At 37.8% G+C, this 27,378-nt stretch overlaps 1 protein-coding gene across 2 annotated transcripts in view; it reads left to right on the top strand.

Annotated features, from left to right (window-relative positions):
- pde4ba (phosphodiesterase 4B, cAMP-specific a) overlaps positions 1–27,378 on the top strand; it is a 160,948-nt gene that overhangs the window by 6,818 nt on the left and 126,752 nt on the right. The window contains exon 2 of one of the 2 annotated variants that reach the window (XM_028445599.1): positions 4,774–5,006. In XM_028445599.1, the coding sequence (XP_028301400.1) occupies positions 4,774–5,006 (233 nt within the window). Of the gene's footprint in view, positions 1–4,773; positions 5,007–17,450; positions 18,302–27,378 lie in introns of those variants that run through there. The other variant, XM_028445600.1, reaches the window with a different exon arrangement.

Raw genomic sequence — 27,378 nt, 5'->3', positions numbered from 1 at the left:
TACTCCAATAATATATTACAAAATATTTATATGTATATGACTAATGTAACTCAACAAAGATTTTGGGACAGTGCAGTTTGAGTTACAAAATTTATTTAATTAGTTTAGAAGGTTTCATTGTCTCGTTCCCTTGTGAATCATAGCACAGTGCGCTGTCATCAGAGCAGAGAGGGAATGAATTAAGACAGGCTTGAAGCACAAGCATCCACTATTGAATCAATCCTTTTTCTTCACAAGAACATGGATTATTCTTATATTTGATACGTGTATTATGTTAATAGATCCACTGCTGTTACTGCGCACCTGTGTTTGACGTGTGTTTGTTTCCCAGTGCGCTGATCTGATGTTGACATTACCAGTTGTTTATTAATAAAAGCAGGCTTACCACTAAAACAAACGTAAATATGTCATTTGTACGAGAGGAAAAATAGGTTTTAATTATCGACACGTCAAAAAGCCGACTAATCGCTGAATGTGCCGTCGTCTTGGTCGACCAACCATTTCCTTGTTTGATTACAGCCCTAATGAAGTGAAAACTAAATTACAAGCTAAGCATTTAGACTTTGTATTTTTTATTTTTGAGTTATAAAAACTAAATATAGTTTTTTATTCCATTAACTGACCAGTGGTTGGACAAAATTTCCAATGCATCAATGGTAGTGGTTTTGTGTATTATACAGTCGCAAATAATAGCAAGTATTGTGTGATGATGTTGTTGAATCAAATGACCGTTGGTGGGAATGGCCAGAATGAAAACCTTATCTTGTTTGATTTGGTGTGAAGTCACTCAATAATAATCAGCCGTCCTATGTTATCTCTGTATGAGCCTCTGAAAACAAATGAGGCTTTGTGTGTGTGTGTGTGCGTGTGCGTGTGCGTGCTAGCAGCTGGTTTACACTGTGGATAACTGCTGAGAAAACCACCACCTGTGGTATCCATCCAGTGGTGGACAAAGTACTCAACTTCATAAAGAAACTCATTTTCTCTACTGCTTAATTATGACTGAGAGGGAGATTTATAATCACATTACTGTTGATTTAGAGTTTTTTTGAGATCACAGCTCGGTTCATTTTTGGTACAGTATGGAACAAAATGCAAAGCATGAATTTGCTTGTTGTTTATTCGAAACTTTAGTAAACCAACAATGTATTTAACATTATACAGAATATGAAAATAAAGTTTAAAAAAAAAAAATACAATGCTGTTGTAAAGTGCTGCCTGGTAATAATAATAGTCTCAAACAAAAAATACATTAAGTATTATTATAAAAATAAGCTCCTCACAGCTCGTTAACAGCTTTTATCCGCTGCTATAAAGACTCCGATGGCAGTTGTTACAGCTTTGGCCAGTCAGCTGCGTTTACACTGAGGACGTTTTCTTTCTTGTCGCAGTGATATTCGCACTCGGGTGGTGCCGTTTCAAGTGAGTTAGCATGATTGTCGTGTTTCCAGAAACATACCCGATCTCAGCTGAACAATGTCGGCACACTGCCTTCTTTTTATCCACTTGTTTTTCTCTGTTGCAGTATTTCACCCAACTTTAGTGACAGGGGAGGGTCCTCCAGCTCTGGTTTCTCACTAGTGCTAGCCATTACGTACACAGGCTGGAGGTGTCGCTGCAGGCGGAAGTAAACACACAAAACTTCTGTTACGTTTCGGGAACTCATCCGTGCACAACCCTGTACCCAAACCGAACGTCTTGTATTGAAACGGTTCAATACAAATACATGTATTGTTACACCCTTAGTTAAATGTTTTTTGTTGCACATAAAATGTAATTATGTAAAGCACATTGAAATGCCTTGTGTATGAAATACGCTATACAAATAAATTTGCCTTACCTTACCTTGCATTCATTCATCAAGGGAAAGTACAAATACTTCCTGGCAAAAACTCCAAAACAAGTAAAAGTACTAGCATAAAAATAACATAAATACTTCCGCCAAGGAGGGAACATTTTCACCAGTGCTTATTTATTTATTTATTTATTCATTTATTTGGTTGTTTGTTTGTTTGTTAGAATTAGAATCCTTTTTATTGGATTTGTGCATACATTTCATAAATACAATGAAATTGTGGCTGGAAGTCTTTCAGCAAAGAAGGCAATAAATAGTCATAAAGCGAAAAAGGACAACAGTGTTAAACAGCCAGAAAAAGGTCAGGCAGTATAAACTCAAATAACAAAGTATAGTTACTAACAATAAAATAGAAGCACAACCTTATTAAAAAAAATATAAACATTAAAATAATACATAATGGTGTTGTGGCTCCACTTATAGTATGTTTGTGTATGATATTACTGTGTCTGAGCTCAACAAATCTGATCGTCATAGGAAGAGACAGGGATGTGTTTAGGAGGAAAAAGGGTGATTTCACATTCATCCCATGTTGACGTGTCTTTTCATTGCTTTGTGTTTGTCACCTTCTATCAAACAGCAACACGCCCCTTTTTTCTCTCTCTTGTCTCTTGTCTATTTTCATTGGTTGTGATTTATTATGCCCTTCAGACATGCGTGTAAATGTAAATCAGGCAGCAGCGCTGAATTGAAAACACATTTTTTTTTTATATTACCCCTCAATCCATTTGCTACAGATGGCATACGTTAACAAGCCAAATGTAATCAGTCAATGAAGAGGAAGAGTAGAGGGAGGGGCTAAAAAGGAGACGTTAGCATTACGTCTGTACCCAGTGAGCCTGTCTTTTCAACTGCAGGAGGCAGACATAGTTCTTGATTAAATGTCTTTATTTCTGCCAGAAATGGTTTTGTTTTAATTAGATAGATAGATATATGCACATTGTATATTGTTGTCGTACTTTACTGCTACTTACCCGTCCTGTACCTTTGAAAATCCAATATCGATCGACCTCTATTTATATGTATTAATTTTAGACTGTAATTAATTATCAGTCTCTGTTTTTCAGTTCTATTTGCAAAGTGGCACTTTTTGCACTTTAAATGAAAAAAAAATTGTCTTTTTTAATGTTACTGTTTGTTTTATATTTTATATTAACTTGGGTTGAAAAGGTCTGAGTAAATGCAAGTATGGTCAAAGTTAGTCAAATAAAAGTATGCTTATCTTTGCAATTATTTTTTCCTTTTCCAAAAATATCATCCTGTATCATCATCCAGTGCCAAGTATTGTATATTGTGTGTAAGTTTACATATTGTCCCACCCCTAGTTAGCATAAAACAAACAAACAAACAAAGAAGTGGTGCAGTATATGTCCAAATACTATTTTAGACAACAGCAGAAGCCTCCAGAGCCTTTTTGGCAGCTCAAACATTTCACAGATTGAATTATTTTTTTTTGTTTTGTTTGCTGGACTGAGATCAGATGTTCAGTTTAAACTAGGAAATACTCACTGTGCAAGTGTGGGTGGTGATGTAAACAAGATGTTTGATTAGACACCCCTGTTTCATATTGGGCTACATTAAAGGTGCAGTCCGCATCTCTCAGATCCCTCTCTCCCCCTCCCTCCCCGCTGCTCTCTTACCCTGCCTCAGAGAAGCTAACAAGCTAACGTTAGTCCAAAAGCAACATCACAGTAATATAACATGCTCTGTTAAAAGCGTATTACTGCAGCGCTTCTCCCTCAATGTGTACACACCTCAGCAGCAGCAGCATAACACGATGTCACTTACAGCAGCCCACATGGAGGCTGCTGTGCGCACATGAACAACAAATGCACCACAGAGTACTAGTGTAACAATTACAAATCAAACATAATGTAAATCAAGCAGCAGTAATTACCTTTCAAGCAGAAAAGTCGCCAATTCCATCTTCTACTCCTCCAGACCATACACTGTAAAAAAGACGGTGCTCCAGTTCCGGGAATGGGGCGGGGCCTGTGAGCAACATACTGTATGTTAGACAGTCCATCAAAAACAGTCCTGGCTGTGTTTGGTTCTTTTTGCTCGGTCATGGTGCATTCTGGAAATCTGCCAAAGGCTGCAGGAGCAGCAGGGGGGGCTCAATGAGTCTGTTTTTTTCACACAAACTACTAGTTTCATGTAAAGCTGTCCTTACATAGTGACAGCTTTAGTAAATATGACAAAAATTCACTTTTATAAGAGTTGCAGACTGCACCTTTAATGGGGGCTCATGATGTTCAGATTGGTGAATAACCAGGATCTTAAAACCTTAAATTGATCCTGGAATCGAACATTATTTAAAAGTTTATTTTTTTCTTTAAATATATATATCTATATATATATGTATTATGTTTTTAAAAAGCATCTACAATAAACAGCTGATGTAAAAAAAAATGTATACATGTATATTCACATCAAAAATACATGTTTTTACATCTGATACAACTGTTAACTTGCTTTTCCTTTTTTTTTAGTTATTTATTTTTTTAAATCTACATACAGGTAAACACATACATGTATATAGATACATGTACATACAGCACAAATATTCTGGCAAAAAACATCACTCAGGCCAGACAGTAAATAATAAAACTCAAAAAACAAAGTAAAAAACCAACACACAACACCCTGTTATTGTCAGATGGACTTCATGTATCTGATCCAAACACATTAGGATTAAAGTGTGATGTTACTTAAAATGTTTTCTTTAACACTAACATTAACAGACTTTTTTGTTTGCTACTCATTTGAAGTAAAGAACAATACCTTTGGCGCCCCTTAGTGGCCAAATGTGACATGGTCGTTGAAAATGTTCCCTTCTTAATGTTCAATCTACTCCATTTAGAACCAAAGCCAATGTTTTTTTTTTCTCATTCTTTATAATGTTCTCCTCTCCTCAGGACAGCAAAGAACCTCCAGAATACTGCCTCAGTGAGTCTTTCACATCCTGCACACTGGGGGTCAACCTTCGCCGCGGCCGCCGACGCTTCTCGGGGACCCTGCAGCTTCCTCCACTGTCATGGCGTCAGGGGGAGAGGTCACGGACGCCTGACGAAGAGACGATGTCACGGCCAACATCGCTGCCGTTTGGTCCTCCTCCAAGGATAGACATCACCCCCGTTGACCCCGAGTGGTGAGTACATGCTGCTGGTTACAGCCACACCTCTGACAGGTATCAAAGAATAAAAAACAAACAAGAAAATTCAGAAGCAATGAGCTTTAATGCCTCAAATAATTCATTTGTGGCAATCAATACAATCATGGATTATTACTATACGATTTGAGAGAGATCACGGAGGATTACGGGGGTCTGAGGCTGCAGAGGTTGGGATGAGTCTGACTGTGGTTATGTCAGGAAAACAGAAGCTTTGAATCTAAATGAAGGATTTCACGGTTCACGTCAATGTTACCCATTAACAACAGGCTTACATCTGAAGGTGTGGACACAGGGAACTTACAAACCCAATATTTATACAGCTAAAATGATTCAAATGTTATAATTTATTAGAATACAACATTTCAAAAACCATGTACAAAAGCTCATTTAAAAATCTTACCCACAAACCTGCAAAACTAATAATAAAATTATGAAGAGAGAAAGTAATTATTACTATAAAGAAAGGTACATTTCAGTTCAGGTGGTCAGACTATGGAACAATCTAAAATGTTGACATCAAATGATCAAGATCGCTTAATATGTTCAAAATCATGTAAAATGTATTATGTTGAAGAAACAGGAGACAGACGTTGTGACAATGACTGTCATTAAACAATGCCTTTGTTTAATGATGTTATAAGTTTTCCTTCTTTCTGCTCCTTTTCATTCATCTGTTTTTCTTTTTTTTTTTTTTTTTACCAATGTGGAGGAGAAAAACATTTGTTTTAATGTCTCGAATGAATGAAACAAACAAAACAAAACAAACAAGGCGTGTGCTCCTGCAGAAAGTCTACAGCAGCAGCCCTCGAGCATCAACATTTGCTCTACAGTCTCTGATTGTGTTGGTGTGTGGTTGTGCATTCTTATTGTCAAACTTTTCAAAAACGTCTCTAAATACATTACAGTTGTCTTTGCAAGCAAATATTTCTAGAGTAACCCTTCACCTGCTCCGTCCATCTTTGACCTGGACATTCTTAGCTTGATTGGATGAACAGTTTTTTACATATGGCCAGTTTAGTGAGGGGAGGTCCACTTGTTTTTCTCAGTTGCAGTATTTCACCCGGAAGCCGAAGTGTTCCCAAGCAGGAGACTTTAGCGACGGGAGGGTCCTCCAGCTAGTTTTAGCCATGATGTACACGGGCTGCACACGGAAGTAAACACATCCAACTTCCGTTCGGTTCCAGGAACTCACCCGTGCACAACCCTGTACCAGAACTGAACGTCCTGTATCGAAACTGTTCAATACAAATACATGTATTGTTACACCCTTAGCTATACATCCTATCTGGTGGACATGACAGCCCCGCAAATTCTGAAAAAGTTTGTCGGGTTTGGGGCTCAAACATGTTTGGACTTTCAGGAAGCAACTTTGCGTCTACAGTGTGTCAGTTGAATCATTAAGGAACAATTGGTCAAGATATGTGCGTATGATTTAGTTTTCTAGATTTTCCTTGTATTTTCCCTATATAGATTGAGGCTCACAAACAAGGTCTGATTTAGCATTAGATGTAGTCTGCACTTACTGCAGTGCTACCCTTTGTAGTACCAAGTGCTCTCTCTCAGTTATCAAGGTGTTCCAAAATTGCAATTATGAATGTTGCATAATCATCAACTCTGCATCTAACATAAAATGATCACATACTGCCTGCCAATCATTGTCAGAGGCCATAATAAGGACATAGTTCATATTGTTTACATTATCTCTCAGTTGTCAACATGATGGTGGATCAGTGCATACTATAATAATAATGATAATGGTAAATGGACTAGATTTATATAGCGCCTTATAACCACAGTGAAGCAGTCTCAAAGCGCTTTACATAACAACTCATTCACCCAATCACTCTCACATTCACACACCAATGGGACAGGACTGCCATGCAAGGCGCTAGTCGACCATTGGGAGCAACTTAGGGTTCAGTGTCTTGCCCAAGGACACTTCGACACATAGTCAGGTACTGGGATCGAACCCCCAACCTCTCGATCAGAAGACGACCCTCTACCACCTGAGCCACGATCGCCCATTAATAATAATAGTAATAATAATAATAGTAATAATAATAATAATGATAATAATTGCAGGATTTTTCACATTTTATTGCAATAATTAACAAACAATAATTGTCACAGACAACTGTTATCTAAAGTACACTGCAGTTAAAAAAAAATAATATATGACTTAAATGAGACAAAAAACTAAACAATGGAACAATCCAAACAAAGAACAAAAAAAAGGGAAAGCAAAAGTTTAAAATGAATAGAAAAATGGAAATGGGGGATAAATAAAAAGGGTAGATGTATCACATCTGTTGATACAATGATGTGATTGAGTATATATTTATATTTCTCATTTTTTGCAAGTTATCTTATTTTTTCATCATCTAAAGTTTGTAAATTGCAGGATAATTATTAAAAAACTAAACAAGAAAATGAAAAAAATTGTGTTGTCTAGAAAAATAACACTAACTAAAAGCATTATATTCTTGCTTGTAATGTATCTGCAGCTTTAATTGTTAAAGTCCTGCAGTGTCTTTTAAAACCACAAGAGGGCAGTGTGATGTTTCTCTGCACACAGTATCTGGAGAGGGAGTTGTTTGAATAGATAAGAAGCCAATGTTTCTATGTGACAGAGATGTAAACACTGTACTGACGCCTTTGTGCTCACTGGATCTCAACCTAATTTACACCGTTTTTTGTGTTTGCCAGCAGTTAAAAGAAGCTCATTATTACGTGTACAACAATGATGATTGGACACGACATTGTTTACATTTCCACCTTACTGCAGTTTAAAAGGATAGGATTTGATAGTGCCTATTTTTTTTTTTTTTTTTCTGTTAACAGTGAAATTATTGGTGACAATATGGTCTGCTCTGAAAACCACAGACCTAATTGCAGGTGAGGTGTGTGTTAGACGTCAGTAGCTGTTTCCGCCCTTATTTGCTTTTTTTTCCTTCTGCTTATATCGTCTTTTCTAAAGGTTCATTATGTGCACCTTTCAGGCTTCAGTGCAGTGCTGTGTTAATGTGTGTGTGTGTGTGTGTGTGTTTGTCCTTTGCTGTTCATGTGTGTATTTTTCTTCGTCTGTGGGTGTGTCTGTGTTTAATGTCTGTGACACAGCCTTCATCTCTTATGATTTCTGGCTTTTTAACTTGTGCTTGTTTAAGTACACTTGTCTGTGTTTGGAGAAGGGTGGGGGGTGATGGGGGTGGGGTGGTGGTGGAGGGAGCTGCGAGCTATTTTGGGATCCAGTTTCTGCTGAAATACACAAGTATTTCTGAGCTCAGGCTGCTTTATGGAATTGTGGAGATTGTGTGCACGGCTGTCTGCGTTTGTAACCATTGCTTGAGGGAAAGCTAAGATGCTGCACAAGGAAACAAACCCTGTCCAAGTATGACAGTCTGTATCTACTGCTTAACTGTGCTTCTGTTTGATTTAGCATTTAGGCACTGTGTCACTTATAAAACGTATTTTTGAATTTATAATATCCATCCATCCATCCATTTTATTTTGCTTATCCATTGCCCGGTGGTGGGGGCAGCATCCTTAGCAGGGAGGCCCTGACTTCCCTTTCCCCGGCCACTTCTTCCAGCTCATCCGGGGGGATCCCGAGGCGTTCCCAGGCAAGCTGAGAGACATAGTCTCTCCAGTGTGTCCTGGATATTCCTCGAGGTCTCCTTCCGGAGGGATGTGCCCTGAACGCCTTACTAGGGAGGCGTCTGGGGGGCGTCCTAATTAGCTACCCAAGCCACCTCATTTGGCTCTTCTCAATGCGGAGGAGCACGGCTCTACTCTGACTGAGCTTCTCTCCCTATCTCTAAGGGAGAGCCCAGTCACCCTGAATTTATAATATTTTACCTTTTAATTTGTATTTTTTTCCAAACTGGGTCACATTATAAAACAATGCTTTTTTGGATAAAGCCAAATCAACCAAGTCAGTGACAGCTTTTACATAATAAAGACAATCCCACAATGATTCTGCTTATATTCAAACGTTTGCCACTTAAGCTTGTCCCAGTGTCTTAATCGGAAAATGTGCTTTACTATTTAGATTTTTGATTTGAACTCAGCCTGTAAAAAGGCAATGAAGTGTTACAGAGCCAACATCTTGTAACTGATCAACGTCATTGATCAGGATTTGGTCTTTACACCCATTGGCCATATAATAATGCCAATAGATATGACTTATTAATGACACTGACTTTGCTGTTGATTAAACAAATACTACTAATGATAATAATAGGTCAAATTTTAGATAAAAATCTAATTATTATTATTATTATTAAATACTAGGTAACGATTAGTGATGAACGAAACTATTGGCCCGTATCAGTCGATGTTGGCTATTCCTATATATGTTAACACGTATGTATCAATGTATATATTCACCCGTGGAGAGGCGTGGCTAAGTGTCTTGTGGGTGAGCAGCAGACTACAGGACTGTTTGTAATACAATGCAGTTAAGGAGGAACTCAACAACCTCAAAGTAGAATTATTCACTGAATTTACTGATTTCCAAAAGGTTTGATTTTTTTCCTTATGTACTGTACAGCTATGATACAAAATGCTTGGATCTTGTAAAAATGCCATTTTTTTTTACCACTGAAATACAAAATGTAAGTAGGCAGTAAGTGTTTTAAGGAGGATATGCTGCAAGTGTCTTCATTGTTTGGAGTAAAAATAATTGTCATGAGCAAATATGACATGTTTCACAAAACGTAATTTTTGTATTTTTTCTTATTTTGCACAAGGAATGATGACTGTTACATCATTTTCAGCCTGGTTTTTTTTTTGCCTGCATTTGCCGGCAGACCAGCATGATAAAGAACACGCAGAATAATTCTTGAGTTAAATTCACTACAAAAAAAATACACAATCTCTGCAATTACCTGCAGTGGAAAAAAAAAAAAATCTGTATGGATATTGGATATCGGACAAAAATCCAATATTGTGCATTCCTAGTCACGAATGGTTCTCATAATTTCTCTTAAAACAAGAGCAATGTGTTACGTTAGGCTGATAAAGCAATAATGACTTTTAATCATGCAATACTTGCTCATTTTAATTTGTGGATAAGAAAACAAAGGGGTATATACAACAACATACAGTTTGTGGAATTGTTTGAGAAATTCCAAGATTTGTGGAAAAATTGAGCTTTTTCCAAAATTTGCAATCAAAATAACTGCATTTATGTGATCTAAACAAAAAAAATATGCAAATATTGTGGAGTTGGTGAATTTGAGATATCTAACTACTGGATTATTTGGTATTTTACACAATAATTCATGTTTCCTGTCATTTTTACTTTCTTCTGAGGACCAAATTGGATTTGGCCCCCGGGCCTTTAGTTTGACACATGTGGTCTAGGACTTTTGCCTCCTTGTACGATGTGTAGGTTTGTTTCTGTCGTCTTCAGGCTGTTCATTTGTAAGTATAATATGTGCTTTAATGTAAATTCACCCAGTTTCCTCTGCTTTTGAGACCTTAAGTTGTGATGCTACAAGTATTATATTTCAATGGGAAAGCTTATTCATAACGCACCCTTGTATGCACAATAGTTGTAAATACATGTTTTGTGTCTTATCTAAGGGAAAAAATATCATCATCAAGGTCACCTTAAAAATCCTAATCTGTGTGGTTTTCTCGTCTCTTTTCTCCTTTTTTTGAATCAATATTGAAGAAGGCTTTTACTAATACTGATTTATTTACCACTTCTGATGGTTACAAGCTTTTCCCATCACCTGTATTATGAAGTTGAGCATCACTGAAGTTCTTTTACATTTGGTCTTTTTTTAATTGATGATGTGCTATTTTTTTCAGGGCTTTAGTTTTTTGCTTGGTGTGTTTGAGTCACTCTAGGTCTGGTAATCTTTGTCACAATGTATGATTGTTATTCACTTATCGGAGAACGATGGAGTGTGACAGCGGGGAGAGGCTCTTATGTAACCACAATGGCTACATTAGGAGTGCTCTCCTGACGACCTGAATCCATCGCATGCACACCTCATCACCTCTATGTAACCCATACATTAAAGATGACATACAAAATCCCCAGTCTTCTCATCATACACACAGACTTGCAGGCATCACATTAGCTCCTGGCTCTGGCTATAACTGTGGGAGAGAAGGGCATAAGGTACTAGAGTGCTGAGGAATATTGTCCTCCATGCTGAGACATTATTGTAAGTGACAAGTGGCGGTAGAGGAAGCAGGATTGAGTCTGAGCTGAACCTCTGCGCACAAAATTCCTCATTCAGTCTGTGTACGACGTCCTTCCAAGCCCGGCCAACCTGCACACCTGGGGCCTAGCAGACACAAACTGTGCCAGAGGAGGGGCACCTTAAAGGTGCAGTCCACGAATCTCAAATCCCTCCCTCCCCGCTGCTCTCTTGCCCTGCCTCCAAACTGTCCAAAGTCCCTCCCTCAGAGGAGCTAACAAGCTAACATTAGTACAACAGCAACATCACAGTAATATAACATGCTCTGTCAAAAGCATATTACTGCAGCGCTTTTCTCTTTCAATGTGCACACAGTACACTAACTTAGCAGCAGCAACAACACAGTGTTACTTGCAGCAGCTCAAACGGAGGCTGCTGTGCTCACATGAACAACAAATGCACCACAGAGTACTAGTGTAACAATTACAAATCAAACATAATGTAAATCAAGCAGCAGTAATTACCTTTCAAGCAGAAAAGTCACCAATTTCATCTTCTACTCCTTCACCCCGGGAAAGGGGCGGGGACTGTGAGTAACAGCTGTCAGACAGCCCATCAAACAAAATCCTGGCTCTGATTGGTTCTTTTTGCTTGGTCATTTTATGTAAAGCTGTCCTTACATAGTGACAGCTTTAGCAAATATGACAAAAAGTCACTTTTATAAGAGTTGCAGACTGCACCTTTAAAGCACATCCTGAGCTGTTGCCCAAAGGCTCTAGGGGAGGGATGGTATCGCTGGCGCCACGACCAAGTTTTAAAATCCATCTGTGCAGCGATACAAAACAAGTCCCAGGTTGCCTCAAAGCAGCCAGTCACCTTCATTAGAGCAGGACAGACGACAGACCACCAACCCAGGTCCTCAGGAGGGCTCCTCGCCATCGCTTTGGACTGGCAGCTCCAAGTTGACCTGGGAAGGCAACTCAAGTTCCCGGCTTATATTGCTACCACTTCACTCCGCCCAGACATAGTGTTAACATCTGAGTCAACCAAGCAAGTGGTGCTACTGGAACTGACTGTCCCCTGGGATGACCGGATTGACGAAGCTAATGAGCGAAAGAGGGCCAAATACTCGGAGCTCACCACAGAGTGCTGGTTGCAACGGCTGGAGAGCTTGTTGTGAACCAGTCGAAATCGAGTGCAGGGGTTTTGCAGGTCACTCACTACAGCGAGTGTTCAAACTCCTTGGCTTTAGAGGACAGCAGTCGTGAAAAGCCACCAAGAACATTCTTGAGGCCGCAACTTGGACACATGCCAGGGTCTGGTCACTCGGGTGAGGGTGTCTGATGATTAAAGACCCGAAACACCCTACGACCCCGGGTTCATCACTGATGATGTGTCCAAGCATCACCGTGGGGTGATGCTTGGACACATCAGCATATGGGGTGCAGCATATTTTCAATATGTAATTATCAGAACGTTACTTTTGGTTGAAGTGCTTAAAATTTAGATGTGTAATTCTGTAATAAATCAATCATTTTGAAGTCAGTTACCAATTTATTGGTACATATCAATATATTCTACTTCCTCTTTCCTCATTCCATGTCATTTCACAAAAGGCCCACGCACTTCGGTCTAAAAAAATTCAGATATTTTTACTAATGAATACTTATGGCCAATTTCACTCGTACTTATTTTTTTTTTCCATTTTCAGCTTCCAATATCTCAGGAACATGCTACATCACATAGGAAACTGAAATTTGGTATATTAATGCAGCTCCACCTACTCTCTCAGAATACATCTGAAAAACTAGTAAACTATTGAAAAAATAATAAACAATAAATAATTATAAGACACAGAGGAAAGCTACAATGACCTCATGTAAAGGATTTTCAATATTCATGAATGGTAAAAAAAAAAAACGCCCCAAAGTTGGGGTCCGAAATGAAAATTAAAAAGTCGCATAAAGAATAATTGTTTTGTTTCCCCAGAAAAAGTCATCTTTATACTGTAAATTAAAACAGATCAGATTGTTTCTTACATTCCTACATGCAGTTATGGGCCAATGAAAATAGTGAAGTATAGTTTTTTTAAGGATTTCAAGAGACTGTCACCCAAGAATCAATGCATATATGTGACTAATTATTAATGATGTGAACAGTTTATGTATATAGTTCAAAGCTGGTCAAATTACAGGGAGCTGAGATTTATGGAAAGTTGTTTACTGAAGGCCCAAACATGAATTTCTAGCCCCAAACCCCGACAACCAGATAGGATGTATAGCAGATATTATTGTATATTCTAAGAGAGTAGGTGGCGCCGTATTACTATACCGAAGTACAGTTTCCTATGTCGTGTAATTCCTGAGATACTGGAAGCTGAAAATGGAAGAGAAAAAAAAGGATGCTCGAAAATCAAACAGTGCCTATTGATTAATCAAGAAATAATTGGTAAAAATTCCAGAATATTTTGTTACCAAAGTGCATGGGATGTCCTGAAAATGTGTTTAAATGACATGTAATGACCCAGGTATATTAAATAATAATATATTAAAAAAACTGTACTGCAGTGACAGGTTACTGGAGTACAATCAGCTTTAGCGTGAGGACGGTTTTACTGAGCATTAAGCATACTTTTTTCTTTGCACTCAATGAACTTTATTGTTATTGTTCTAAAATATGTGATTGCCCATTTAATGTTATTTTTGAAGAACGGTCAATATTTTCATTTCATTTAAGGTTTGTTGCCCTGAAAATGTGTCATTCTTCAAAGGAGGGCACAACAGAAAAAGTTTGAGAACCACTGATGTGGTGTATAATAACAGAGTAGATTGTTTCTTCTCTTATCCATGAATGAATACTCCCACACAAGAAGTCACTGCTTCTTTTGGCTGCAGATTCTGCTAAACTTTAGTTTAGTTTCAGCTGCTTCGCTCCTAGTTTTTTTTTTTATTTAAGCATTGATACATCTTCTGCTCTGTCCTCTGATCAAGCCTTGGGCACTGTATTTATATTTTATTTGTATATATATTTTATATCATTGCCGTCTGTCATGTTTCATTTGTGTTGTCTGGGTAAGATGTTATCTCAGTGAAAGAGTGATATTATATATACTGTATATATATATGACCCAAACCTGTACACAGAAGAGTATAAAGCCCCTAATTCCTAACTCGCAGGCTTTCAGCTTAGCAGCAAAACATTGCATTATTGGAAAAGCATTTAGCAAAAATCTCTGCGTCGCCCTGTAAAGCCTTTGGCAGGAAACTCACCTTCCCTTTTTGAAAGCCTTCTAAATATTGGAGGTTGACCGCTATATCAGCCGACCGATATATCGGGCCTATTTATGGACTTTTTTTCAAGATCGGCCATCAGCCGATTTATTTATTTATTTATTTATTTTTTAGCACTTTAGAGTAGGCATTAAACGAAAAAAGAAAGAATAAAAAAACACCCATTCGGATGTATGAATATACAGCAAAAAATAAAGTAATAATAACAACATGTGCATGGGAGAGGTAGAAGCCAATAGGATTACAAATAAAAAGCCAATATAATAGGATAAGGATATAATATAATAGTGCCTGATCAAATATCCTTTATAGGATATGGATATTTGATCAGGCACCTGTGTGGGCAACTGCAGCCACTGCTTGACTGACAGAAGGACCCTACATTTATATCATATACGTGTTTCAATTGTCTTTCATTATCAATGTGCTTTAAAAAAAAAACTATATCGGCCTCAAATATTGGCTTCCAAAATGGGCTTTAGATATCGGCCATTGGCTGAACTTAGGGTCCATGTTACGCTTTAAACATCATAAAGTGCTATTAGGGCTTCATACACATGCCCAAAGTGTTTTTTTCATTGATTCCCTCAATCGGTAGTTAGAGGGTGATTCTCTCCTTTCTTACTGCAGGGTGAGCCCAAACACCTCGCTACAATTTGATGATGCATTCCCACTTTGATGACGAATTTGACGCAGCACTGAGCTGGAGAAGCCGCGCCTCCAGGAAGCTCTCTGCCATGATTGACATGTAAACAATCATGAATGTGCGCGTTGAGCATGAGCTCGGCTACGGAGTGGGTGGGAGGAGGACGGGCCGTCCTCTGGCCCTACGTCACCGTGCGGGGAGGAGGAAGTCAGTGTCCCGTCTGTAGACACGCCCACTCTTGAAATGCATAACTAGGACTCAAATCAGCCTGTTTGTGTAGAATTGCTCAGAAAGTGACTTTTCAGAGTCTAAAACTCTGGAAAACAGGCGAGTTTGGGAAAATAAACCTCAAATACTATGTTTTTGGGGTTCTTAGAACAAATGGAGATGGGTGAAAATAGCATGACATGGGACCTTAAAAAAAAAAAAAAATCAGTATCTGCATCGGCCTTTGAAAATCTCATATCGGTCGACCTCTACTAAATACCACAACATCAAGCAAAATCCAATTTGACGCAATTTACTCTTTACTTGGTTTTGAAAAAAAATTATTTTCTAAATTTAGATTTAGACAGAATATACTGACGACCAGCTTCTTATTCTTCATTTTTTCCAAAAAAAAAAAAAACTAAAACAAAAAACAAAGAAAAACGCCTGTGGTCTTGTTTTCCTCTATCTGACATCATTCATTCATGAACCACTAACTTTCCTCTGTTTTAAACATTTGAGCACTATAATGTACAACAACAACTATTTTTATATGTGTAAATAAACCTTGGTTTGTGGCAAGTAGACCTTTCATCTCATATTTTTAATGCAAAATGTTTGAAATATGGAAATGATTTTTCCCTTGATGCCACTGGTAAAAAAAAAAAAGAAAAAGAATATATATATATATATATATATATATATATATATATTTTATTCATCACACACACACACACACACTTGGAAAGTATTTTCAAAGGATTTCTTCTTGGTATGAACGTAGTGAGAAAGCTCTCACTGTGCTTCATTGGCTCAGAACCTTCGGTGACTCACACCCAAAACAAATCAGCCCACTGAGCCGACCAGCCAGTGTTTCCTTCACTGTGATGTCGCTTTAGAATACTTCCTCATCTTTTTCAACTCTTAGTCTCGCTGATATTTTTAAATAAACTTTGTATTTAGACGTAAGTTTAGTTCTTTCTGGTGCGAGTGTATCTGTCCTTCCTTTTTTTTTACCCACTCACACTGTGGCAATCTTCAGATACACGATTAATTATAACTGCATGTTTGTGTTCAGAGGTGAAAGTAATGTACTCACGTTATTTACCTGTTTGCTGTTGTGACGTGCGGCCTTGTTTTCGTTTTGATTGACAGTCTCAAAAACAGGAAGTCGAAGCCTATTGGCTGGGCGATAACAGCACGCGTTTCCATTTGTATAGGGGTTTATAGGACTTTTAAACTTTGATGTATATGAATGACCACCGGCAGTAGACAGTAGTAAAAGACTAGTTGGGTATTTTTTTTCGCATTTCCAAAGAATGATACATAAACATAGATTTCTCAGAAACTCTGGATATCAGCTTAGGTACATTTTAAAAGAAGTAAAGTAATTTATTACATTTCTACACCCAAGCGTTCCTGAGTAAATTTTATTTTTTATTTCTTTGAGTCAGCAGTTTATGAACATTGATCATAATCCATATGTTCTTAATTGTGCCATTTCTGATCAAAGCCCAGCCACTTTTTTAGGTTCAGGTAGTGGTTTCTACCTATTGTGGTGTTACCCACATGGTAAATTTGGCAAAGCACTGTTTTAGAGTTCCTTAATTTAGCTATACTTAGAGCCTGAGAATTTTATTTATTTTGAATTGAATTCATCGGTGTTATTTTATTTAAAAAAAATACAGGCTTTACATCTCTGGTTGTGTTTGCGCTTCTTAAGGAAATAAACACATAGCGATAATGAGGTACTTGCTCTTAAGCAGCCAAAGGACTTTCATGTGCTACCATAATTGCACATTACATTCCAGTTGTAGTTTTTTTTAAACCAGTTAACCTTTGAGTTGTGGTGTTGGCCAGTAATTTGACTACTTTCACTATATTTATCTCCCTGATCTGTCCATATTTCTCTGTTTCTCTAAATGTCAAAATATGATCAACATTTACACTACACTCCAGGTATAGAATGAAAATGAATTGAAAATATTTCACAACCTGTTACCGTGCCTGCCTCTGTGTCATCACAGCAACCACCAGCCAATCCTAACGTCGGGGGGCGTGGCCTGGGCTCGCTGCGTGCCCCGTTCTGAGATACTTGTGTTTATTCTGAATGAAACAGCCAGGGAAGAATTTTGCTGTCCACGCTGCTGCTCTGACTGCACAGAGTGAAGGAAAATTTGACCTGAGGCTCAGTGCAGAGGGAGCCTCTCCGGAGGTGCCTTTTGGTAGCGGTGGGGGGGTTGTTTGAAAAAAAAAAAAGAAGAGAGGAGCTCCAGTGAAGCAGTGGTTGATGGAGAGAGAGCAAGACAAGAGGAGGCAGAGAGCAGTTTCTAGCCCTTCTAAATATTTCATTGGGGAGATCCTCCAACGTCAGGCTGTGCGGATGGAATGAATTCAGGCTTTGGCGTGCGTCTGAGGTGGTGGTGTGCACTTGGCCAGTAGCACCCATAGTGACGGAAAGCCAAAGAGACATCAGGAGACGTTGGGCACCTCACAGATGGGGCCAAGAGGAAGATGATGGGGTTGGAAAGGCTTTGATGAAGAAAGAAGGCAAGAAGCATAGCAATGGCATGAACCAAAGAGACGAGAGGACGATGGCACAGGAGAAGAAAGGAAAGAATACTTAGACAACATGACGTGTGAACTGCTCATTTTTGAGTGAAGAAGCTTCAGTCTTTCTACAGAACTTTTAAATTTCAACTACAAGACTAAATCTTACAGAGAGTAGTCTGAACTTATTTTGGTTGAGATGTCATCCAACGAGCTCAGCGTTGAGATGGACTCCTGCATCCGGACGTTTAAAGAGCATATGCATCTAGAACTGGAGCCCCCCAAGATGCCAGGTGTGGTGGGAGGAAGGAGAGGAGCTACGTCTCCTAAGCTCTCCCCGAGGAGCTCCCCACGTCTATTTCGCAAGCTGATGGTCAACAAAAACATTCGTCAGAGGCGGCGATTCACTGTAGCTCATACCTGGTAAGACCTTGTTCATGAAAAAAAAAAAAAAAAAAATACACCTCACAGGTACCAGAAAGAGCTGGATTGATTAATTAAAGCAAGAGAATGAAGCATTAAAAGAGCAAATAAAACGTTATTGGTGTAACTGAGATATTACGCAAAAAGAAAAGGTTAAAATGGCAAAATGGTAAAAGGAAAAAAAAATTAAGTCGACTGTTGTTGTGCAAGGCGAGAAAAGCTGTTTGTCACTTTGAAAGAAAAGACATTGTTGTGGGTTTGTTTAGCCAAACAAATGTACCACTGAATGCAATTTGGTGGTTTGTCACAAGGTTAGAGGATTACATAATGGAATGAAATCACATTTGCCCTGTCCTCCATTTTGATGTGGTGTACATCTGACCTATACCTGGGTGAAGTTTGTGTGTGCGTGTGTGTACTTTCGAGTTCATGTTTGCGCGCACGCAGATCAGGGCTCGTTTAGGACCACGGCTGCTCTGTCGTGTTGCAGGAACACTATGTTATGCAACCTGGTAGCTTTTAACCTTTTTGGTTCATTAAACCCATTTAGGAAATGGACGTCTAGACAACAATAAACAACATTTTACACAAATGAATTACAAGTGCCATTGCAATGTGCATTATTTTAAAAGGTTTAATTTATATTCTATCCAAATATTTCTATTATAATAGACATAATATTTGACATAATATATTTATACATATAATTATATTATAATATTTTCAGTTGTATTTCTCATAAGTTTGGCTTCTTTCTGCAGTAGTTTGGCACCATCGTAGATGTAAAGGAAGAATCCGCTATGTTATGCAATGTATAGATTAGAGGCGAATAAGAGCAGCGAAAGCTCAAGGTGACTTTTTGGGATTAAATTGGAGAGCGGGGAAGGATAGGATTTATTATATATTTTTTTTTTTTCAAATGACCTCAGTAAAGATTAATTAGTGAGGATGCATTGGCATCCTCACTATTGTATTCGTCGTACTTTATTATATTTCTTATTATATGTTCTTATTCTTCCGTATCCTCTAACTCGTTCCACAATTTTCAACCAATTTCAACAATTGAGGTATCAAACTCTTCAGAAAATTCTGTACTTCTCTGCTATATCTCAGTGTTTTGAAAACTTTTCAACTTTTTGAGTTATTTTTCTTGGAAGTTTTTGCTCTCATCCACTTACATTGAAAGTTCAAACCTTTTTGACCCTCTTTGACACTTTGACCCTCTTCATCGTCGACCATTTTGAAACTGATCCAAACCATTCAACTTTATCAACCTTTTTCAACTGTTTCAACCTTTTCAGCCTTTTTCAACCTTTTCAACCTTTTTCAACCTTTTTAACCTTTTTTAACCTTTTTCAGCCTTTTTCAACCTTTTCAATCTAACTGGTTTTAGCGATTGTTGCTAAGTTATTACAACGTTAAGGCTATTGCTAGGTTAATGCTATGCTAATGTAGTGCGACGCGGGCCAGCACATGCTTCCTCACTTGCATTTTCTTCAGGAAATGCAAAGATTCTAGTTAAGTCTTGTTCCCATGGAGGATTTCCATCCAGCTTTATACACATAATTCCCATTTTGGAAAAAAAAAAATGATTAGACTGCCTTTTTATTGCATGCACAGTAAAAAAAAAAAAAAAAAAAGAAATAAAAAGAAAAGGAAATTACTTGAGATATGAATCAGCTTTTGCATGTTTTGTCAACATCTTAAGCAGTGTAAGATGGAAAGCGTACATGCATATTTTGTCCATTTGTGCCTCCATAATCCTGTCTAAACGGTATAAGCAATTTAGACCATCTTCATGTATCTGCTGCGTCTGTGAAGGATTTGGATGCACACATTGGTTTTCTGGATGTAATAGCTGTTTATTCTCTCCCTCAATGTCTGACTCACCATCAGGATGAGGACTTGTGCCTGTTTATCTCAGCGCTGTCTCTCATTATATAGCCTGTTTCAGGGCAGAAAACCCAGATATTTGTGGGGGTTGGGGTTAGCACATGTGGAAACGCTGCACGTCAAACAAGGAAAAACAGCCTCCTTTTAGAAATCGTCACAGGGGACAATATTGCCATCTGCTTTGTTGATTCTCATAAATCCTTTGCATTTAATGCAGAACAATACGAAACGTGTATCACCAACATAAGACACGGTCTAATGATGAAATGTCATGCCGTGCAAATGTTTTTTTGCTCGTGCTCTTACAACAAAAATGAAAATGTCTAAAAATAGAAGTAGGACACAAATATACTCAGGGAAAAAAAAACATCAGTCATCTTCACAGGGAGAGGATGACAATTAGGACAGCAAGGAACAAGGAGATAATAGCATGACTTACTTTTTTAAATTCGTTTTCCTACAAATTTCTAGAAATATACAAAATTAGCATTACTGATTTCTTGCTTCATCCTCTGTCATTAATACATTTTGTACCGTCAAATCCTCCTGTACTGCACTCTGGTGCTAGACTTAATAAGTAATTTGAAAAAGGAAAATGATTAAGAGAATCAGTGCTCAGTCCAGACTCCTGCTGATAGGTAAATCAAAAAGATGAGAAATCTAGGCTTTGTGTTGAATGTTTTCTATTCAGTACCTGATTTATTAAAGACTTGCATCTTTAAGACACTTTTTCTAACTTGCCAGTGTGTCAAAACACACATTTTGTCAAAATAACACAAGCAATCTACAGAACTTCTAAATTTCAACTACAAGACTAAATCTTACAGAGAGTAGTCAGAACTTATTTTGGTTGAGATGTCATCCAACGAGCTCAGCTTTGAGATGGACTCCTGCATCCGGAGCATATGCACCTACAACTGGAGCCCCCCCAAGATGCCAGGTGTGGTGGGAGGAAGGAGAGGAGCTACGTCTCCTAAACTCTCCCCGAGGAGCTCCCCACGTCTGTTTAGCAAGCTGATGGTCAACAAAAGCATCCGTCAGAGGCGGCGTTTTGGTCAATTTTCAAATTAACGAGCAATCTTTTTACCGTATTTTGTCTAGAAGAATACACCATCTAGACCCTAGGTTCCCAAAGTGGGATACACAAATTGTAATGGGGGGTACCTGAATAAAAATGATGAATTGGAAACTAGAATATAAATAGACCAGCAGACAGGAGCCTCCATGCATTGCCACAAATTCCACATTGGCCTCGGTAATACCACCCTCTAGTGGTGACAGTGAAACAATCTTATCAAAAAAGCGCAAATATGACAAGAGCTACATTGCTTTGCACTAGCCAAATATGCTATTAAGGCTTTGATGCCCTTTGTCACCATGTACTTGAGTGAAAGTGGATTTTCATCTTTGATAAAAATGAAAAACCAAATGAAGAACAAGAAAGAAAGATTTAAGACTCACACTCTTTTAAATTCTGTCAAACATTGCAGAGTTCTGTGCATCCTCTCAACATCACGCTTCTCATTAAAGTTGTAACAAGGTGGATTTCACAGTTTCAGGGGGATGAAAAAGAAAAAGTGTTTCTCACTGGAAAATGTCTGTAAGCTAGTTAAATAAATCAAGTGATAATTCTGAATAAGGTGTTTTCTTGTTTCCTTACAGATTATTATTCTTTTTTTTTAGTATTTATTATTCCTCAATAGTATTGGTACAATTCAGACATATTTCACTGTAGGGCTACATTGTATATTACATTATTATGTTTTTTTCAAGTGTACAGGAATAGGGGGTACATGGGTTCAGGTTACATGTCTGAAAGGGTACGGGAATGTGAAAAGTTTGGGAACCACTGTTCTAGATGGATCTGCTAAATCGCGCACAATCGTGGAGGCAGAAATATAATGGAATATCAATTTTATTTAGTACTTTTGACAGATGTGTTAATCGCCAGCTTACACACAACAGCTGCAGGCATGAATAAGAGGACTGGACGTAGCCCAAAAAGCAACAAAAATAAAAAAAAAAACGTTCCATCAATATTTCTGGCACAAATGAGTCAAAATGTACTTAAACATTTTTTATGAAAAATATGTTTTTCATGACTTCATCAACTGTTCTGGTTTTCATACAGCGTTGACTTTCTCACAGACAGACTTTCATACTTTTCTTTCTTCTGCTTATATTTACATTTGTTTGCCTTAATTCAATAAAATATTTATTCACATCTTCCACTAACGCCTCCAACATTTCATTTTGCGCCTGCGGTCACTCTCCTCACTCTGTCTGCATGTCAACGCCGGCTTGTTTGCGCAAATCAGTCACTTTTGCACCTGTTATAATCTATGCTCGGAATCTTAGTAAATATACAACAGTCGAATAAACAGCTGTAATCTATTTATACTTGCAACTTGTCAGGGATGTTAATAAATAAGGCCCTTGGAGTGCTAAATTTAGAACTGAACTACTTATCGAGTCTTTTAGTCAGAGGTGAAAGTAACGGATTAGAAGTACTCTTGTTACTGTAATTGTGTTGCTTTTATGGGTACTTGTATATTTCTAAATCATTCATTTTACTTGTACTTAAGTACATTTTAAAATAAGCAAAATAAATAGTTACATTTCTACACCCAATCATTACTGAGTAAATTATAATTTTTTCTTTTAAAATGATTAACGGACATTGTGAAACTACAAAAAATGTAATGACCAGATAACAATCAAATAAATCACATCATAGTCGAACAACCACGTAATGCACCGTGGCCAAAACAGCATTGAATGGAGGTTATTTTCTCAGTTTTAGAGTTCATAAATGTTATATGTATACTTAGAGCCTGAGATTTTTTATTTTATTTTTAATTGAATTACTTGGTGTTGTTTTATTTTAAAAAGAATTTTACATTTTGACAAACCTTTTATTTTGGAAAATAAATTAAGTTCTGATTGTGGTAAATTTGGCTTCTTCCTTTTTAAGTTTATACATGAGATGTTTTTAGTTGTATCTGAGTATTTTATGTATGACTTACTTGTAGTTGAGTACATTTTCAATCAAATAACAGTGCTTCTACTTGAGTACTTGATACCAGTACTCTCTACACCTCTGCTTTTAGTTTCACTATTATAGTAAGCAAATCTGAAGATGTTTCAGTTGGTTTTTTTTTGTCATGAGTTTTCTTTTCTAATATCATTTCTCAGCTCTACTACACCCCGTTAAACATTTAACCTCATTAAATTTAGAAAGTGGCTTGTTTGCATAGTTAAATGAGAGACGTGGTGATAATATGACAGTGTGGTGAGATATTCTCACTTAACTCAGAAGCTTCCCCTTATTTTGGCTTCGCTGAGGCTTTCTTTGTGTATTACTGCACCCATGGCTTCAGATCCAACAGGGAGCCCTTAGCTGCCATAAAGCCTCAGTTCTCCACCTTCCCGAGGCCATGCAACCAGCAGTGAGCTGGCAGGCAACGTGGGGAGTAATTAGCTTCACATCCACATGTCCACATTCTCCCTCGAAATCTGTAGAGAATAGGACAGAAGTAGCCCGACCTGCGTTATTTACCTGGTGGCCACAAGCCTGAGTCCAAATGAAAGACGACATTTCTCATTACAGCTGGGTGTGTGATATAGCAACTGCTAATCACTTCTGTGAGAGAGGAAAAAAGATCATCAGCGTGGTTTTTCTCGTCTACGATTGCCTCTGTAATTGTTTTGACCTATTCCACTTAATTTACTGTTTTTTTTTTTTAAAGTTTCAAATTAAAAATAATGCAGTGAGTGGGCTTGGCTTCTTCTCAGTTTTTGAAGAAGGGCTATTTAAAAATCCAGTCCAATCCATCTTTATTTATAAATCACTTTAAAAACCCAGGAAGAGTGCTCTACAAGATGACAACATGTATATATACACTAAAGAACATACACTAAGACAAACAATTTAAACAAATGGAATATAATGTATAAAAGATGTGAATAATGGAATATACAGGCACTTGCCAGTTTAGCTAGTCAGAAGTACTCCTGAATTCTTGCATTGTAGCAGAATAATGAATATTACAACATGTATGGATACAACAGATCTGGATGGAAATGGTACATTTTAGGGTAATGCAGTAAGCAGACAATCAAGGGTTAAAACAAGAGCACTCAGAGAGCGCAAACCTCCGCCAAGCACCAAAAATTCTCTTTACCAAATTTTGGCAGTTATCTGGATCAGTTATCATTCATTAAGATCAGTCATTTATAGACTGAGATATACATTTTTAAACTGTAGCCAATGAGAAGAGAGAGGGATTCAAAAAAAACTGATCCAGAATCAGCATATTGATGCATAACCCTTCAAAATTGAATGGAATCTTCCATGGCGTAAGGTTATCACAGCGGGGCCACAAAAATGTGATTGTCTGATCCGAGGGCCACATTATCAACATTCCTGCCAGTAGTAAGCATAACGGCCAATCTGAGCATTAACATTTTGTGTATTTTTTAGTCATTTTGTGTGTTTTTGGATTTTTTTTGTGTATTTTGTTGGGCTTTATATTACGTGAAATTTCTTGAATTCCAATTTTTGGTGGATTTGTTTTGAAGGCAGCCAGTTGCCTACAGTATGTCTGGTGTAAAGTCTATCTTTGGTTAAAATTTAGTTTAAATCCATTAAGTGCTTTTGACGTCATCCTGCATATAGACAAACAAACAAATAGAATGCTGGTGAAAATATTAGGCCCTTGGTGTAGTGTAGTGTAGTTTGTGTGTGTGTGTGGACACATTATTTATTTGCTGTTGTTTTAAATGATTTATCCTGAGTTCTAAAACAAGATGATTTAATGGTTACATCCTGTCCATGTAGGGGACATTGTCTAGCACTGCTGTAGTCGCTGAACTGTCGACCTACTGGCGCTCAGACAATAACTTCTCTGTTGGAGCTTTCTAGCTAGTTTTCTGTTTTCTTTGTCCCCATCTTTCCTTAATATCCCCCGTCTGTCTGCTTCGCCCTTTGTGAGTGTTCCACACTGTTTGTCCTCTATTCATCTCCGTTTCCTCTATCTTTTGTAAGCTCCAGCCCTTTTTTTTTTTTTTTTTTCTCGGTTTTTTCATCTATCATCTCGACAAAGCGCCACATGACGTAAATGTTTGAGTGGTTGAGGTTGTATGACCATCCTGTTTTTGACTCACAAAAAAGCTCTTAAAAGGGGAGATGGAGAAAGGTGAGAAACTTGTGGGAATGGTAAGGTAAAGATCAGAGAAAACAGCTATATTTGTTAATAGTTATGTAAAATAGAACCAAGTATATAACATTAAAAGCTGTTATCTCTGGACACAAAGACACAAGTCATGTTGTCCTGAGGATGCTTTTAGGGGCTCATGGACACATTATGCACAGTATGTAAACCCAAACAAAGTGAAGGGAGCAAGTGCTCATTAACCACCACAGGCCTGACAAAAACAAATAAAGGCTTTGCTGCTGAAAAGGATCATTTAGCACAAATGTCAACTCAAACATTTCCACCACTCGCTGCTGTTCTGCTCCATCCATCTCCTCCGTCTGATTATAATTTCCTACTTTTTCCTTGTCTCCATGACTCATCCAAAATCACCGCGGACATTAGGGAGGGCTCGTCGTGATTATTGTTGCCGATGCACTTAGTGTGTGTTCACGCCGAGTACTCGCTTGATAAGGAGAGAGAGGGAAACAGATGGAGGCACAGAATAGAAGCCGATTCATCGTAAAATCAGATTAAAAAATGCTGTTATGTAAAAGTCTCACTCGGTCCGTCCTATACACGCTTCTTTGTAAACTTAGAGGGAATATTCTCAGTTTATTGGCCCGGTGGAGGCTGTTTGTCTCAGCACAGCAGTCTTTCTCTGTGTGTGTTTGTCTGGTGCCGTTACATAACGCCCCACATCTCTCTGGGAATCTTGGCCACTGTGTCACATGTTGCTTTGATTTGATTTACGACTGCTTTAGTAGTTGGATTTTAGAACAGTTTTGATTTTGGGAAACTATTATTGGTAGAAATGTTTTGCTTAATTTTGTCGTGGATGAGATGATGAATTCAAGAGAGGAGAGTAACTGGGAGAAGGGAGTTAGCTTTCATATTTCTTTAAAAATGGTGCATGAAATTAATAGATATTAGAAAACACTATGAAAAAAGCTCCTCCAGCAGAGTTGCTTAAGTCATTAAATAAAGTTTGATGCACATGATAAGTTTGGCTTCTATGTTATGCAATTTACGATGAACTCATGCTTGAATTTGAGAATTAAAGAAACAAGGCCATATCCGATTTTTCATTAATTTGAAGTTGTGTTGTAAAGAGCTTTGGGACTTTTTTGCTGGCAATAAAAGTTCTACATTACAGGGTGTCGCGATCCAATATTGATATTGGATATCGGTCAGATATTGGCAAAAAAAAAGCATTGGATTATATCATTCTCCGAAATAATACATAGTTTTTATTGGATTTATTGAGGTTATTTTCAATTCGCTTGTAGAGTATTCTTATGTTTAATGTTAAAATGTATATAACCCAATGGTTAATATTAATAACACTGCAAAATAAGTAATAACGCATATATCATCCAGGCTGATATCATATCAGATCAATATATGCATAGGCCAATAATCTAGGCTTCAATATTTGTATCGTATTGGAAGTGAAAAAGTTGAATCGAGACACCCCTAATATATTAATCAAGTCCGTTTACCATTTACAGGAATCTGTGATTTCTTACAGCAAAAATCAATGTACCAGCATCTCTAGTTCAGGGATTCTCAACCTTGGGATCGCAAGACACAATAATAATGGCTTGGATTTATATAGCGCTTTTTTCAAGGAGACTCAAAGCACATACATAAACCCAACTGTGGCTACAATGTAACATAATGACAGAAGCGTGGCTGCCATTTTGCACCTACGGCCCCTCAAACCATCACCAACATTCATGCACAGTTCATACCCATTCATACAAGGCAATGTGGTTCAAGTGCCTTGCCCAAGGACTCAACGACAATTACTCGGATAGAGTGGGATTGAAACCCCCAATCCTTTGGTTTTTGGACGACCCACTCAACCACGCCAGATGCCCTCAAGAAACTAAGAATATTTTTTGGACAATTTGAACCCATCTTAGCCTATTTTTCATCTCTTTTTCTTTCCATGTTTTTGCTACTTTTAAGGCATTTTGGGCACTT

Source organism: Gouania willdenowi, chromosome 4 (assembly GCF_900634775.1).
Source record: "Gouania willdenowi chromosome 4, fGouWil2.1, whole genome shotgun sequence".
NCBI lineage: Eukaryota > Metazoa > Chordata > Actinopteri > Blenniiformes > Gobiesocidae > Gouania > Gouania willdenowi.
Note: the sequence above shows the minus strand (reverse complement) of the source record. Positions and strands in the feature narration are given on the sequence as shown.